We start from the raw sequence: 15,797 nt of genomic DNA, 5'->3' as shown, positions 1-15,797 counted from the left end.
TGGTCTTATAAGGTCACAGTCACGGTCTCAGTCACGGAGATGCCAATATGCTATTGGTCGATTAAGGTCACAGTCACGGAGATGCGGATATGCTATTGGTCGGTGAGAGGAATAGTAATTAGTGATGCTTCCCATAGCCGTTGAAAACCCGAATATATTGTGCAACCATGGTTATATAAAGTTGTTTTTCACTAACTTGTTTTTGGTCAGGACGTTTTGACCATTTTACTATCTTGTTTTCATACCAAAGAAGAACATTGTTGTGGGAGGTTGACAGTTATTATTGTATAAGATGTTTTCATCAAAGGAGAACATTATTGAGTAAGTTGTTTTTCAGAGCCTGAAGGACACACTTACCACTGGGCTGTCAGCGCAGTGGAATCCGGAGGAGTGGAACGGGGATGTGTGGTGAGATGATGATGATGATGAAGAGAGTGAATGTGATGGAGGCATAAGGCCGGGCCCGCCACCACAGACTGGGTTGTATCCCTCGTTAAAGGAGTTGCCGATATGCTATTGGCCGAATGCCTTCATCTAGCTTGATGGCCCAGCTGGTCGGTAATTTGCAAACTTTATCTGTTAGACATGGCTTCTAAAATTGCAAGTGGTGGTAAAGGAAGAAGTAAGAGGATGATGACAATAGAAACGAAGCAGGAGATAATAAAAAAATACGAAGGAGGCGCACGCATAGTTAACCTTGCTAGTGAGTATGGCCGTAACCGCTCGGCAATCTTCTAAGGGCAAGACTTTCCTTGCCAGGGGACGGACCTCGGTCAACAACAAAATGGAGAGGCTTCTTCTATTATGGATTAAAGAGAAAGAAATCGCCGGTGATATGTTCTCGTTTGAGAAAAGTTCTCGTTCAAGAAAATAAATAAATAAACTTGTAACTCTGGCAAACAAGAACATACAACATTGTGAGCCTTTTATATAATCCTAGTTGCCCTCCATTGCACTTCAGGCTCAGTGCCTTAAAATAAAAAAAAAGTAATATTATACTATATTATTAATATATATAGTATAGTAATATAGTATTATTAATACTATAATGTATTACTTGTAACTGTAACTGCAAGAATAATAGCATATAGGTTATCCCATGTTTGTTATGCAACGATTTAGTATGTTTGTTATGCAATCAGTGATTATGTTATGTGATCAGTATGTTGGCAGATTGGGATTAATGTTTTCTGATACTGTTGGTTGTGAAGAAGAGGAACTGATGCGTTTTGGGCAGCTGCGGGAAGGAGACAGGCCTGTGACCAGTCACACATCCTGTTCCCAGGGGAAAGGAGATCAACTGCATTCCTCACCTTTGTAAACCAATTGTTTACATTGCTGCCGAATGTCTCCCCAATCCTCTAGGTCTAGGGCAGCAATGTCTTTTGCACCGAGGGATCTCCTGAGCAAATTAAAGAAGGGGGTGCAGAGGAGGACCTCAGAACGCAGCAGACTTGCATTCGTGCTGTTCTCCTCCATTCACCTCATGAATGAGTAAGATAAAAATTCTCCTTCTTTGTGTATGGTTTCTCACAAATTTCGAATGGGTAAACATGACAGTAACATGGTAATGTAAGATATTACACACACAAAAAAATAATATTATACTTGTTACAAATGCGAGTAAAGTAATGCATTACAATGCATTTTTAGCCTGAAAGTGGAAAATTCGCCAAAAACACTGCAAAATCGGAGAAGAAAAGTCCAGGGCAAAACGTTTATTGGCTGATCCACTACAGCTGAGATAAAAACAGCAGGTTAAATATGGACAAAATGTAAACAAGATAGACCTACGACCATTACTTTCAATTCATCAGAAATAAAAAGAAGAAAAATATAATCATTAGGTACACTTTGTGCGCAACACCTAAAAAGGTGTCCACTTTGCAAAATAAGACCACTAATTTGACAAATCATTTAGAGCGGGACCATAGTAACGTGAAGTTAGTGAAAAGAAAACACGCAGAAGATTATACTCTCTCGATGAGGAAGAGGTTAGAAAATTCGTTAGAAGAGATATGCTGCCGCTTTCCACAGTGGATATCAGCATTTGAAAACCTTGACAGCAAGATCCCTTATATGTCCCCAAGATACTTTGAAATGACAGTAATAAGCAGTAATGCATTACAGTTTGGAATTTACCTGCTGGTGCTGGACACGGACACTCCAATCTCATTTATATATTTATGCCCTTTTTTTTTGTCCAATAAATTCTAAGACAACTGTTGGAAGAACACCTCTTTCTCCGACTCGTTGTCACACATGGAAGCAAGAATTGCTCTCCGCCTATTCAGAATGAATCTCTGTGGAATCAACACTTTTTCTAGGCAGATTCCTTTGGAGACTAAAGGTGGTATTGGGCTAAAGGTAGTGTTGGACGGAGCTGAAAACCGTGTCAATGCGCCACAGTTATGGGCATGACAGCGTGTTTGCGCACGCGTGCGTGCTTGTACGCGTGCGTGAATTTGACAGCTCAAACGCGAACAACGCTCTACATGTATTTTAAGTTTACAACATGTTTCATTCCAAATGCAAACGCCATTTCTTGTTCTTCGTTGCACGTGTAATTTACATAAAATAGTGCAGACTTCTCTGTTACTAAATAGGTGTAGGAAAATGTCATTTAATCTTCGACGGTAGGGCGGTCCATCGGTTTAATATGGACATACAAACATATTAATTAATGTAATTATAGCGAATGTGGTCCTTAAAATGTGGCAGTAATCTAATGTGGCGCTAGAGACACGAGGTCACATCAAGTCTATGTGATGTTAGGGGCAATTAAAACGTAGCGACGGAGTGTTGAATATTTGTTCAGGAAAATGTGCTACATGATCTACAAAGGCAAAAACAATAATACTCACAATGTTGTTCTCATCAAACGAAAGAAACGTGTTAATAGAAGCTGTCCTACAGGGAAGTTCTTTAGTCACAGAAGTTGGCGCAGACAGGAAGTATAGTGCCTGAGGTGTTCAAGGAAGCGGTATTTAACAGTTACGCTGCGTTCGAGGACTTTTTGTTGAATACAGCCATAAATTCTCGAAATGTTCTCTCCTTTTTCATTGAAACAAATTAGGTTGCTCCGTTGTAAACGATTGCCACTCCCTTGTCATCAAAATAACATCAATAATTTGTAAGATATCCGATACAATCTGCTGCAATAATATGCCTTAAAACAATTAATCCAAATCTGCTGCAATAATATGCCTTAAAACAATTAATCCAAATTGTTTCTTTTAACATTATTTGTTGATGTGCAAGAACATACGTGATGTTCCACGATGAGCGACGGTATATTTAAACCGATCCTTGATTTCATGTTTGTTATCATTTAATTAACCAAAAGAGCTACTTTTTCTGATGGCACCCGAACCCATCTTGGAATAACTGCCCGTTGAGTTGCTTCCCCTGGTGGAGCTAAATGGTAGCGGTCCGAAATAGCCTTTACATTTTCTTGCCACACCCAAGACAGCCCTGAACTGAGAAAGGAACTTGTTATCTCCCAACTACGGGGAAAACGGGGGGGGGGGGGGGGGGGGGGGGGGGGGGTGTATTCCATTTGACTCGTTTATTAATTGCGTTCTTTTGGCATATATAACACTCATAACCTTGGTGAAAACAAAAGAAAAGAAAAGAAAAAACAAAAGGTTCAAATAAATGGGTCTGATTGAAGGATGTAGGACAGGGGCGTGTAGTTCAAAAAATGGCACAAAAAAAACTACACACCCCCTAGGGGTTTTGCCTTTATAGGAAAAAGGGGGCGTGTAATTATCTTTTTTTTTTCTAGGGAGGCCTTAATGTGTACCGGCAGGTACATAAAGTTATATTAGAGGGTGAAATGAGTCTAACGTTTATGTTGTAATTACTATATCTCATCTTAACATAATGCAGTGAAATAGACCTATTAAATGTTGTAAAGCGTTAGAAAAAATAAAAGGTCATCTGACTGTTGTAATATTGATATGTCATTAGTAACAATATTATGGAAAACGTCTTGTCCCGACAGGTACATACGCAAAGCGATACTGTATTATAGAGTGAAATAATGCATCTAACGTTTATGTTATGTATTTATATAATTAAAAAAAAAATCATAAATCCAATACGTGCAATAGAACTATTAAAAAAAAAATAAACGGTCGACAGACTTGTAATGTTCATACTTCATTAGTAAAAAAAATATTATGGAAAATGTAGTACAGTACAACCTTTTGCATACATTTGTGATAAGTCCTTGATACGTCCAAAAAAGCAATTGGAAAAGTCATTCTAAAATATAAAAGTGGAGAGCAAAATAAATATTACCACCATTGGCAAGAAAATCTAGAAAAATACTATTCACATACACACAATTAATAATTTCATTGATAAATTCACTTTTAAGAAGTATCGTTTAAGTGAAAATCTATATGGTTTCAAGAAGAACGAGCCCAAGTTCTATGGTAATATTGGAGATTTTGTTGGAAATTGCGACTAATATGTATAACAAATAATTCCCAATTTTGACTTTCATTGATTTAAAGAAAACATTTGTTACTATAGATTATACTGTATGAATGTTGTTGTTTTTTTTAAAGACTGGTATATAATTGGATAACAAGTTACCTGCTTGGTCTTATATAATTTACATTTCTGTATATATTAATGACAGTTGCAGTGTTTGCTGCTCTGGAGTAAGTCTTGAACAACTTATGATCTTACTTACTTATGATGACTTAGTTGAATTCAAAATGACACAAATGACGTATATAATATATAATGGCCAACTTTGCTACAGTATCCAGAAGCTTTTCACTATAAGAAAAGGCTATTATAGTTTGAAGGGGCACAAGCGATTTAAAAAAACTGTAAGAACTAACATAAGGAAATGTGTGTCTCTGTAAAAGGTGATGATATATGAACTCGAACTAGTATTTGGTATGATGTAATAGAAAACAAGGCTCGGACTTGATAGGTTTTTGTGTCAAACATATAAACTGTGATATCATTGATGATGGGGCATCATCATGATATCACAATGATATCACCCCCCCTTTTAAATTGGCTTTCATTATCTTTTAACGACTAGTCTGCATTATTAAAGGTCAAGTGCTCATTGGCTGTCATATTTGTAAATTTCCATTTATGTTATGTTTCGAACCCTGTAAAAGATAACTATATACAAAGGTATTTTTACGAAGTATTTAATTGCCATTTTACAATGGTCTAATATAAACACCTTTTTCTAATACCTATGTTAGCTGCTATGACCTGTGCACACATTTCGTTTTAAAATTCGCCCACTCCAAAAAAAGTAAAAAAGAAAACATGAGTCAAAAGCACATTTATTCAAGTTTCAAAAAAGGCAATTGTTGCAGCATCTTCCTGGACTGAAGTCTGATATGAATCCAAGGAGCTCCCCTCTCTTTCCCTGTCCCCAGTAGCCGTTTGTGTCTTTAAAAATTACATTGCAGTGTCTGCAGGTGATGAGGCCAAATGGGATCCTGTATGTTTCTCTGAATTCTGCAGAGAAATTTAACAAACACAAAAAAAAAGCAATATGTAAAAAACATGTGTTGAACATCCCCTTTAAACTAACAAAACATTAATTTTCATGTTGGTATTAATTGTTTACCATGACAATAAGATATTGTTCCAGTCACAAGCTCTACTTGAGTAATACTGGATTTAAAACACACATGACAATAAGATATTGTTCCAGTCACAAGCTCTACTTGAGTAATACTGGATTTAAAACTCAGACATACATCTGTGATGAATAATTGACTTGTTATGAGTTTGCATAAGTGAGACAACATATGCATACTTGCTGCTTTTGGCACAGATGCCGCAATAATATGTTGAACCTTGGATAATGGGCACTGGTGTCTGCCCATGGTTGATGGAACCTGAGAACAAACAAAATAAGGAACATGGTATTTTTATCCACAACTGAATTTAGTTAGTCAAAAATTCAATGATATGTGTGTTTTGGCTCAGGGGAAGTATCATTAGTTGCAAATTAAATCAAAATGTTCCAGATAAAAGCAGAAATAGAAGGCTAGCATGACGGCTCAGAGTCTGCTGAGATAAGTGCCAGCAATGGATGGAAAATGGATGTGTGTCTACGTTGCATAGTATGCTAGATGCATCAGTTTCCTTCTATTAGTTACTTGGATATAACTATATTGTCACAAGAATGTGTCTGGAATCACTCTAGATGGTTATTTGATTGCCATTAAACTTTAATCCGTTGAATATTCATTTTTATTGTTTTGAATAGTTAAAAAAAAAGTATTTATTGGCTGATATGACATACTTACATTGTGGATGATTTTCCAGCTCTATTGCTGGCTCTCCAAATTCATAAACTGTCATGTTTATTTTCCAAATTCATTGTCATGCTTAACAGTAAACAGACTAAGATGTATTGTTTTCACACTTCAATTTATCTTGAACAAAGGATAGAAATTGAGAATTTGATGTTGGACTTTTGCTAATTCAATTCAAATCAATCCTACTTCACTGAGTGATTTCTTGTTTTCCTTTTGCAGGGTGACTTCTGTCTGCCAAAGTTATACGAAATAGTTTAACTTTAAAATTAGTGTCCTCCCTGCTTCACTGTAAATTTGCACAATTCAAACTCATATCACCTTAACAACAACAAAATGCAGTTAAACATTTTAATCCACCGTTTAAAATCATGTTATTCATGCACTATTTTCACGTTATAGTAACGTGAATGGGTAGCAACGCAAAAAGTGATTGCGACCATAATTATTGAAGTATATAACTCTACAATCCTATACTTATAGTTACACCGTGCTAGGAAAAACAATCTGGTAACATTCACTGAATTGTATTGCTAAACGACCCATATTTATTAATATCCAATTAAAAATTGTGCAACATTCCTTAAATACAAACAATTTTAACTTACAATGTGCTCCTGATCCGCCATTTTTTTTTAATCTATCTGTAAGGTACACCAGCATTAAGGCCTCCCTAGAAAAAAACTAATTACACATCCCCTTTTTCCTTATGAAGGCAAAATACCACCCCAGGGGGTGTTGTAGTTTCTTTGGTGCCATTTTTGAAACTACACCCCCCTCCTACATCCTGCAATTAGACCCTACCCGGTTCCAAAGCATTCACCATGGGCGAGGCGTTCAAGACCGCTCACAATGTGGGAAATCAGATACACACTTACCTTGGAACACCTATATAATCCACGGATATGAACACAAGAAAAATAGAGTTCTCGAAAGATTATATTAATTCTGTTTTGCAATAATGCATACATTGTTGCCCAAGTATTGGTGCATCTTATAAACGGTAATATAGAAAATACCAGAATTTGACTGCAAAATTGTGTGTTTCATATAAATTGGTGCATTTTATATTTGGGGATGATAGTATTTCATTCACTAATCACCTGTATGCTTCATCTTGCTGAAAATATTTCCACGGGAAGGCTGTTGTGATCACAGTAGTGTGTAGATGCATCATTTTTGGTTTCTGTTTTGTTATGTAGAAATCAAGAATGTATGGACAATGTATGGAAATTTGGAGTAAACCCAATTCTCAAGGGACCATTACACCACTAGTACACACACATGTAATTTTTATGCCAGTTTTACATGGATGGTATATTCTTAGACCTGTTGATAGGTAATATGATAGCGTGACATTTGTTTTTGTTTTGATTTCCAAAAAGAGGACACTTGACAAACAAGTAAATACATCTGAAATAATGTTCTAAATAGTACTTCTTCTGTAGAAAATTCAGCTTTAAAAAACTCTATTTTGACTTTTCAGTGCAATAATGTAAATAAACCAGTAGCCTCACAATACTATACCAATACGATACTAATTTAACAAGGTCATAGTACTTCCTCAGGTACTCAGTGCGGACAGTGTAAATATGGACGTGCTGGTAGGTTTTCAACATGACATTGTCGAGGTCAACATTTATTGTGTCTGCCTCATGATGAACAGCATGTGTACTGGGCAAACCACATCAATCAGACTTATTGTGCAGCATCCTCTTCAATCTTCACATCCATTCCGTCTTTTATCATTTCAGACTTCGATGAAATTGTGTTGCAGTTTTCACCCCTACTACAATACATTTTTCAGACAAATATTTTTTTTTGCCAGTGTGTCAGTGATATATTGCGTAAAGGTTTCCGCTGTCTCATTTGGTGTGTCTTTAACATCAATTCATTTTTCTTGCACACCGCTCTTCTTTCTGTCAAAGTATTGGACTTTGACTAGAAATATCTGCACTGCTCCGTGGTTACTTCCATCAGCAGAATCACCTCAGTACTGAATTTCTTTGAGGGCTTCTTAAGTTACTTCAACAGAGTGGGTTCTGTCACATCATTCACAATGGCTTCTATAACTTTCAGAACACGGAAAATTGTTTCCCTATGCACATTCCCTAGGCTTTTGGTCATCGGGTGTTAACTGCCGGCATTTGGTTGTTCAGATTGTCACGTGAGGGGCTACGGCTATGGGGTTGTTGAGCAGTTTACAATGAATCGGCTACAGGGTTGTTGTGCAGTTTACAATGGATTGGGAAAGGAAAGCATTGCTGAGAACCTTTACTTCTTTTCTGCGATGTTGCAGAGCCAATCTTTTCTTTTACAGCATTATTGAAATTTTATTCTGGCAGGCAACATTATCCACCAGAGATGGTATTGTATATTGCATTTGGCATCTGCAGTTTTGACCCGAGCTTCCTCACAGCAATCTGTGTGGTTTGACTTAAGTTTTATTGCTCATATACTGTATATTTCCCCGCCTCCTATTGAGATCATTTTTTATTTCTGGCCCGTGTTTTACTTACTTCAAAGTATAATGTATAATCTTGCTGTACTATAATGTTTCTTTTGACCAGGATCAACAGCTCAAGTCGCATCACAACTGCGCTGCTGCTGTCGTAATCAAGCTATAGTGCTGGATCCTCACCATCATATTAAGCATGACTGTGCTACATGAGCCTTTCGAGTATGTGATTGAGTATTGTGTTGTTTCTATGTCTAGGTTGCAAAAAGGGAATCAAGATTTGTTGACAATTGTGTGTGCATCCATACTTTTCCCTGTGGCCATGCCATTGCAAAAATATAACCTCCCCTAGTTGTTGTGCTTTTAGAACAATATTTAATACAGTCAGTTGATCAAATGTGCTACAAATAGATTAAAGTACAAGGCACATGACATTTTTTCAAACACATTCACTCTTTGCATAAAGCATGTAACTTCCTGTGCTTACCATCTACAACTGCAGAAAGCAATTGGAAAGATGGCATCAACTAAGTGCTTGCCTGATTGCCAGAAACTGGTTATTTGCTTTGCAAACGTTTTTCTGGTCCCTTCTGCGTGTTACAAATTCTTAGTGGTACAGATTATGTGCGCAGTGAAAATCATGCGTATGGCACATAAAATTAAACATGATGATCCAATGTGCAGTACACATATATCCACTAGCCCAGCAGATAGAGCTGTCGGAGCAGTTGCTGTGTCTTACAATGGCGAGTTGGAAAACGTTCCTCGTAGAAAGGAGGGAAAAATTCAAAACCAAGGAAGGAAAAACTCAAAAGCCTCTGAGGAAAAATAACAAATGTTGAGAATAGGCTGCAGACAACAGAGCTTTTAAAGAGCATGCTCTTCTCTCTCAAAGGAATACCAATCATAACTCACACAATATTAGTTATTTTCTTATGTTTTATTTCAAGATTTTCGTAATAGTACAACAAAGATGTAGGATTCTGAGTATTGTCTTGCGGCTCCTATACACAAAACACCAACCTGCTGGGAAAATCAAGACAAAGGCTTCTAGCCAATTGTGATCTTTTTTTTATGCAATGTTCTAAATAACTAAAATAATTCATTCAAACTTGGAGTGACCATACACAGAGAGGTTGCGGGAATGAGCGTTTCTCCATCCCTGCAACTTTTTAGGAGAGGATTTTTTTTTCCCTGTAAACATTCGCTTTACAGCTAGAGCTATTAAGTTATCCTTTTATAGTCAAAGTATGATTGAACAAACCTATCTAAATAATATCCAAGTAAAGATACTTTGGAAATACAACTGTATTTGAGAGTAGTCCCTAAGAGTGACCTTAAAATTCATCTATTTCCAATAATACCTACAAATATTACAACTGTATTTTCCAGACCATAAGGCGCACCGGTATATAAGCCACGGCAAAAAAAACATTGAGCAAAAAAACAAACAAAAAAACTAAACATCTTTTGCCATGGATAACCCGCACTGGACTGTAAGCTGCAGTTATATGGTGGAAATATGAAACTTAAAATTCTATATATTTTTTAATTGTCTACCAATTACATCCTCTCTTTCACAGACTGAATATGCCTGCATATTTAGTCCCAACATGATATTTATTGAGAGAGTTAAATAGAAGTTCAAATTTATACTTCGATAGAATTCTGTCTCCCGCTGTTTAATTGAGAGATTATTTTAGTGAACATTGCACACACTGCAAATAAATAATAAATACAATCAAAAATTTATAAATACAATCATATTTATTGTATACCGTATATCAAATTTACACATCACAAACTTTTATACATGATCTTATTCAATTTAGTCCTTTTTTTAAAAAAATATTAAAAAATATATATATTTTAAAACTCTTTTTGAGCACAGCCATGGATTCACAGCTTTTCAGTTCTATTGAGGAGATCTTCCATAAGCTGACTTGAACACACATTTGCTTGGCTGGTGGGAAAAACCATCAAATAAGCTGCACAGTACTATAAGCCGCAGGGCTCAAATCATGATGAAAAAGTCGCGGCTTATAGTCTGAAAAATACGGTATTTAATAATATTCAAGACTGCAATTTTGATTGATATTCAAGCAGAATTCACAATAAGATTATTAAAAGGTAAGTCTGATGGTGCTCAAGTTTATAACTTATTTCAGAAAAGTGAACGCAGTAACCACACCTCACTCATATTTGCTGCCACGAATAGAGAATTGTGTAGAAACAATTGACTCCGTGAACTACATTAGTAAATGAGATTTTTGTAAAACTTGCAGGTACTACCAAGAAATTTTACTTCGTTACTCCAGACCACTTTCTCATATAAACAGTCGTTTGATATGTGCAATACATCAATGACTTCTCAATATCTCCTACAGTACTGTCAGGAATTTGAAACTTGTAAATTGTATGATGTATTTTTCCACCTTGTGACAAACGCTTAATGTGAGTTTGGAAAAGCCATCATCACGTATTTGGGAAAACAGGTGAGCAAGTGCAAGTGTGACCAGTAAAAGAATATGTGTGGGCTGTCGGAGATCTTCACTCTGTAAAGGTTTGTTGGAAACCTTTGCCTGGTTCTTTTATCATGAATGCTCACTATGCTAATATGGACGACCAGAAGTCCAAATAATGTACGGTATGCCAGAAGAGTGGATAAAGAGCTGTGGAGACTTATACTGCTGGAAGCGAAAGAACCTTTCACAAAATGATTCTCACAAAATGATACTCTTAATCTGCCTTAGTTACCCACACACAGGAGGGAAGACTCGGCCTACCCTATGTGTGACCTTACAGTCAAACTGGTTCCAACAAGATATGTGCCAGGGTGCAAACAGGAAGATGCAGTGCAAGGTCACAGGTCACAGAAACACAATGGGCCAGTTCAAGTCCCCTACCTAATATTGTGCCAGAGGCCAAATCTAATAGTTCCCATCACATAGTCAACTCCGTCTCTGTATTTTCAGACATGGAGGGCCAATATCAATATTTTGTGGAAAATTTTCAGCCATAGTACAGCCTCTTATGAGTTTGACATGCCCAAAACTCAACAAACTCAATAATTATATTGTTCAAGAGTCATTTTGAATTGATTCAGTAATGTAACATTTCAATGATGTGTTAGTCTGTCTTTTGTAATGTTATCTATTTTTTTTTTTTTTTTGTGACAGCAGACCGAAATCAATTGTGTCTTCAGCAGTAGACAGACCAATAAATAAGATTGAAGAAAATGTATGAACCGGGAAAAATTATACGTGAGTATTTGTCAATGGCATGGGTGTTTTGGATGATATTTATGGCACGTAGGCTCTTCTTCTTCTTCGTGATGGTGGACTCACTGCTCACTGACAGATGAACGACCATGTGTTCTGTTTTTTCAGAAACTCCATGCATTTCTTCCTGCTCCTCCTCAGGTACCATGGGCTCTTCGGTGTAGCCGGCAAGACTGTTGGTATCAGCTTCGCTGTAGGTGCCATCTAACATCACCATAGTTCTTGTCTGGGAAATGCTGCATGTGCAGGGCGGTGACTATCAGGAAAGAAACATTGAATAATTTTATCAGATAGCTTGACTATATAATGCAATGATTGATGTATTTTTCATATACACAACATTGGTGTTTTATTTCCACTAAATACTTTAATGAAAGGACATATTGTAAAATATTTTACAGAGCACAACCACTCCATATTAAAGCAAATTACTTAAATTGCAATTACCAAAAAAAAAAAAAAAAAAGCTTAATAGCCTTAATAAGTGTGAAATAAGAAATGCAATGACATCAGAGGGTTTCATATTTAAACAATAAACAACTCACTTTAAAACTGCAGTGGTATTCTGCTAATGTTTGTGTTTGGTAAATGTTTGCAAACTTTTACAACTTTGTATGAACACTAATGAGATCAAAAGAGCCGCTACCTTCGTTGACATTCGCCAACGTTCGGCCTTCAGTGGGATGGGTCTTAAGCCTTGGGGACTTGTGAAAAAAAATTAATACATATTTTATTTTTCTTTGCATTTATTAATATATTTTTACTTTAAACCACTCAAAAGGCTAAATGGCATCAGACCTATGCATACATTGGCATGAAAATGTTTCACAGTGTTTATCTGCTATATAACATAGTTTACTGAAATTGCTGATCCAAACCATCAATGATTAATAAAATCTTGAAAATGATCAAGGGTGACCAAACTTTTTCATACCACTGTACATATCTAGATAAAAATACACACACACACGCACACACACACACACACGCACACACGCACACACACCCAACCTTTATCATTAAGTCATATTAGCAGTGCCTGGAAGTGTAAGTGTAATTCAAGTCAAAGCTGTAGATAATCAAACATGAGAGTTCATACTTGAAATACCATCCATCCATTCATTTTCTATAGACGCTTATCCTCATAAGAGTCACAGGCTCACTGGCACCTATCTCAACTGGCTTCGGGCAGTAGGTGGGGGACGCCCAGAACTGGTTGCCAGCCAATCGCACGGCACACCCATTGCATTATAAAAGAAATCTAGGTAAGAGATTTCCAGTGAAAATCTTTGTTCCTCTTTCTTGGCTTTATCAACAGCCAGAATGTTTTAAGATTGAGACCCGGAAATTCCCTCTTGGTCTAAGAAGGCGGGGGTTGGGGCGAGAGAAGATTAAATTTCCCACCCTCATTGGTCGATGGTCGTGCCGGGAGCCTTGTGGAGGGTAAGCGACTCTAGAAAATGGATGGATGTGCATCATCAGAAGAGTCTAAAAGGACCAAAATACCATGTATGGGTTACATTTATGATGAGTTATTTTTTGTCCCCGTGCTTGGATGGCTTCTCTCTTGGGCTGTCGTTAGGCCTCTACACACCAGTCCGACCAGTAATAGGCCGTGTAGCGTCGGCCTATTATGTTGGCAGATTGGGTCATAAAAATCACTGCCAACACACTGTCAACTTGTGTGTAACTACTACTATGTAACGTCTGTGCATGTGTTTGAAGTAATACCTCCTCCGTACCGTCAGATCAACAGCAACCGTCATTTAAATCAGGTGTGTTGAAGAGAGCAGCATGGAAAACACGCAGGACTGCGACCTTCAAAGACCAGAGTTTGACACCTTTACCCTAGAGGGTCTTAAGCTCATAACCAAAATTTAATTCCTGTACAACAGTGTACAAGGTGCTGAAGGTAAGTGTGCCATGAAAAATAACATTTACCCCCCTTCCAAAAATTCTCATTCTCTTTAATGCTTAAGGTCATTTAAAAAAATGCTTTTTGTATTTTTTTTTTCAACCAATATTTATATTCATGGTCTCACCACCTATGGGAGGGGCCATAGGGGTCGGGTGCTGTGCGAGCTGGGTGGCAGCCAAAGGCAGGAGCCTTGGCGCTCCGATCCCCGGCTACAGAAGCTAACTCTTGGGACATGGAATATCACCTCTCTGGCAGGGCAGAAGTCTGAGCTGGTGCGTGAGGCAGAGAAGTTCCGAATAGATATAGTCGGACTCGCTTACACACACAGCTTGGACTTTGGTATCAGTCCTTGCGAGAAGGGTTGGACTCTCTTCCACTCTGGATTTGCCCGCGATGAGAGGTGCAGAGCAGGTGTGGGCATATTTACTGCCCCCCAGCTGCCCCTGCACATTGGGGTTTAGCCCAGTGGACGAAAAGGGTAGCCTCCCTCCGCCTTCGAGTGGGGGGACGGGTCCTGACCGTTGTGTGCGTTCATGCACCAAACAACAGTTTGACAGTACCCACCCTTTTGTGGAGTCCTTAGAGGGTGTGCTGGAGAGTGCTCCTCCTGGGGACTCCCTCGTTCTGCTGGGTGACTTCATTGCTCATGTGGGCAATGACTATGAGACAGTGACAACTGAACCCGAGTGGTGCTTTGTTATTGGACTTCTGTGCTTGTCACAGATTGCCAATAACAAAAATCATGTTCAAACATAAGGGTGTCCATATGTGCACTTGACAGCAAGACACCCTAGGGCCTATGCCATAGTTCGATGATCGACTTTGTGGTCATATACTTGAATTTGAGGGCGCATGTTTTGGACAATCAGGTGAAGAGAGAAGGAACTGTCAACTGATCACCACCTGATGGTGTGTTGGCTCCGATAGTGGGAAGGATGCCGGTCAGACCTGGCAGGCCCAAACGTATCGTGAGGGTCTCCTGAGAACATTTGGCAGAGTCCCCTGTCAGAAGGAGTTTCAGAACCCACTTCCAGCACAATATCTCCCATGTCCCGGAAGAGGCGGGTGACATTGAGTCTGACCGTGTGAAACATGTTCCGCGCCTCCATTGTTGAGGCGGCTGATCAGAGACGTGGCCATAAGGCGGTCGGTGCCTGTCGTGGCGGCCATCCGCGAACCCGGTGGTGGACACCAGAATACTTTGAAGACCTCAATTCCACCAACACGTCTTCCCCTTAGGAAGCTGAGTCTGGAGGCTCTGAGGTGCTCTCTCCCATCTCTAGGACTGAAGTCACCGAGGTGATCAATAGGGTCCTTGGTGGCAAGACCCTGATATGAGATCCACTTGGAGTTTCTAAAGGCTTTGGATGTTGTAGGCCTGTCCTGGTTGACACGCCTCTGCAACATTGCGTGGACGAGATAGCACCCCTGGTTTGGAGGAATGGGGTGACGGTCCCCCTTTTTAAGAAGGGGGATCGAAGGGTGTGTTCCAACTATAGAGGGATCACACTCCTCACTCTCCCCGGTAAAGTGTATTCAGAGGTGTTGGAGAGGAGGGTCGGTCTGTAAGTCGAGCATCGTATTCAGGAGGAGCAGTGTGATTTTAGTCTCGGCAGTGGAACAGTGAACCAGCTCTACACACTCGGCAGGATCCTCGAGAGTGATTGGGGGTTCGCCCATCCAGTCCACATGTGTTTTGTGGACTTGGAGAAGGCATTCGACCGTGTCCCTTGGGGATTTCTGTGGGACATGCTTCGGGAGTACAGAGTACCGAACACGCTGATACAGGCTGTTTGGTCCCTGTGCCAACGAAGTCATAGTTTGGTACA

General features: G+C 38.7%; 1 protein-coding gene and 2 long non-coding RNA genes across 9 annotated transcripts in view; all 3 read right to left on the bottom strand.

Moving 5' to 3' along the window:
- Positions 1 to 17: 17 nt before the first annotated feature.
- On the bottom strand, positions 18 to 3,303 carry LOC148413279 (uncharacterized). The gene is made up of 3 exons (XR_015867825.1): positions 3,269 to 3,303; positions 2,865 to 2,963; positions 18 to 1,402 (listed from the first exon to the last, which is right to left on the bottom strand). It is a non-coding gene; the product is annotated as an uncharacterized LOC148413279 (long non-coding RNA).
- Positions 3,304 to 5,444: 2,141 nt separating this feature from the next.
- On the bottom strand, positions 5,445 to 7,203 carry LOC148413278 (uncharacterized). The gene is made up of 3 exons (XR_015867781.1): positions 6,920 to 7,203; positions 5,807 to 5,888; positions 5,445 to 5,502 (listed from the first exon to the last, which is right to left on the bottom strand). It is a non-coding gene; the product is annotated as an uncharacterized LOC148413278 (long non-coding RNA).
- Positions 7,204 to 9,690: 2,487 nt separating this feature from the next.
- Positions 9,691 to 15,797, bottom strand: part of gabrr2a (gamma-aminobutyric acid type A receptor subunit rho2a) — a 137,073-nt gene continuing 130,966 nt past the window's right edge. For 6 of the 7 annotated variants that reach the window (XM_088433221.1, XM_088433222.1, XM_088433225.1 and 3 more), the window contains one exon: positions 9,691 to 12,306. In XM_088433221.1, coding sequence (XP_088289347.1) covers positions 11,971 to 12,306 — 336 coding nt within the window. In that variant the 3' untranslated portion in view covers positions 9,691 to 11,970. Of the gene's footprint in view, positions 12,307 to 12,696; positions 12,755 to 15,797 lie in introns of all 7 variants that reach the window. The other variant, XM_088433223.1, reaches the window with a different exon arrangement.

The sequence above is a fragment of the Hippichthys cyanospilos genome, chromosome 14, assembly GCF_059441005.1.
Source record: "Hippichthys cyanospilos isolate Australia breed blue-spotted pipefish chromosome 14, RoL_Hcya_1.0, whole genome shotgun sequence".
Lineage (NCBI taxonomy): Eukaryota > Metazoa > Chordata > Actinopteri > Syngnathiformes > Syngnathidae > Hippichthys > Hippichthys cyanospilos.
The sequence above is the reverse complement of the archived record's forward strand: the minus strand, read 5'-3'. Positions and strand labels throughout refer to the sequence as shown.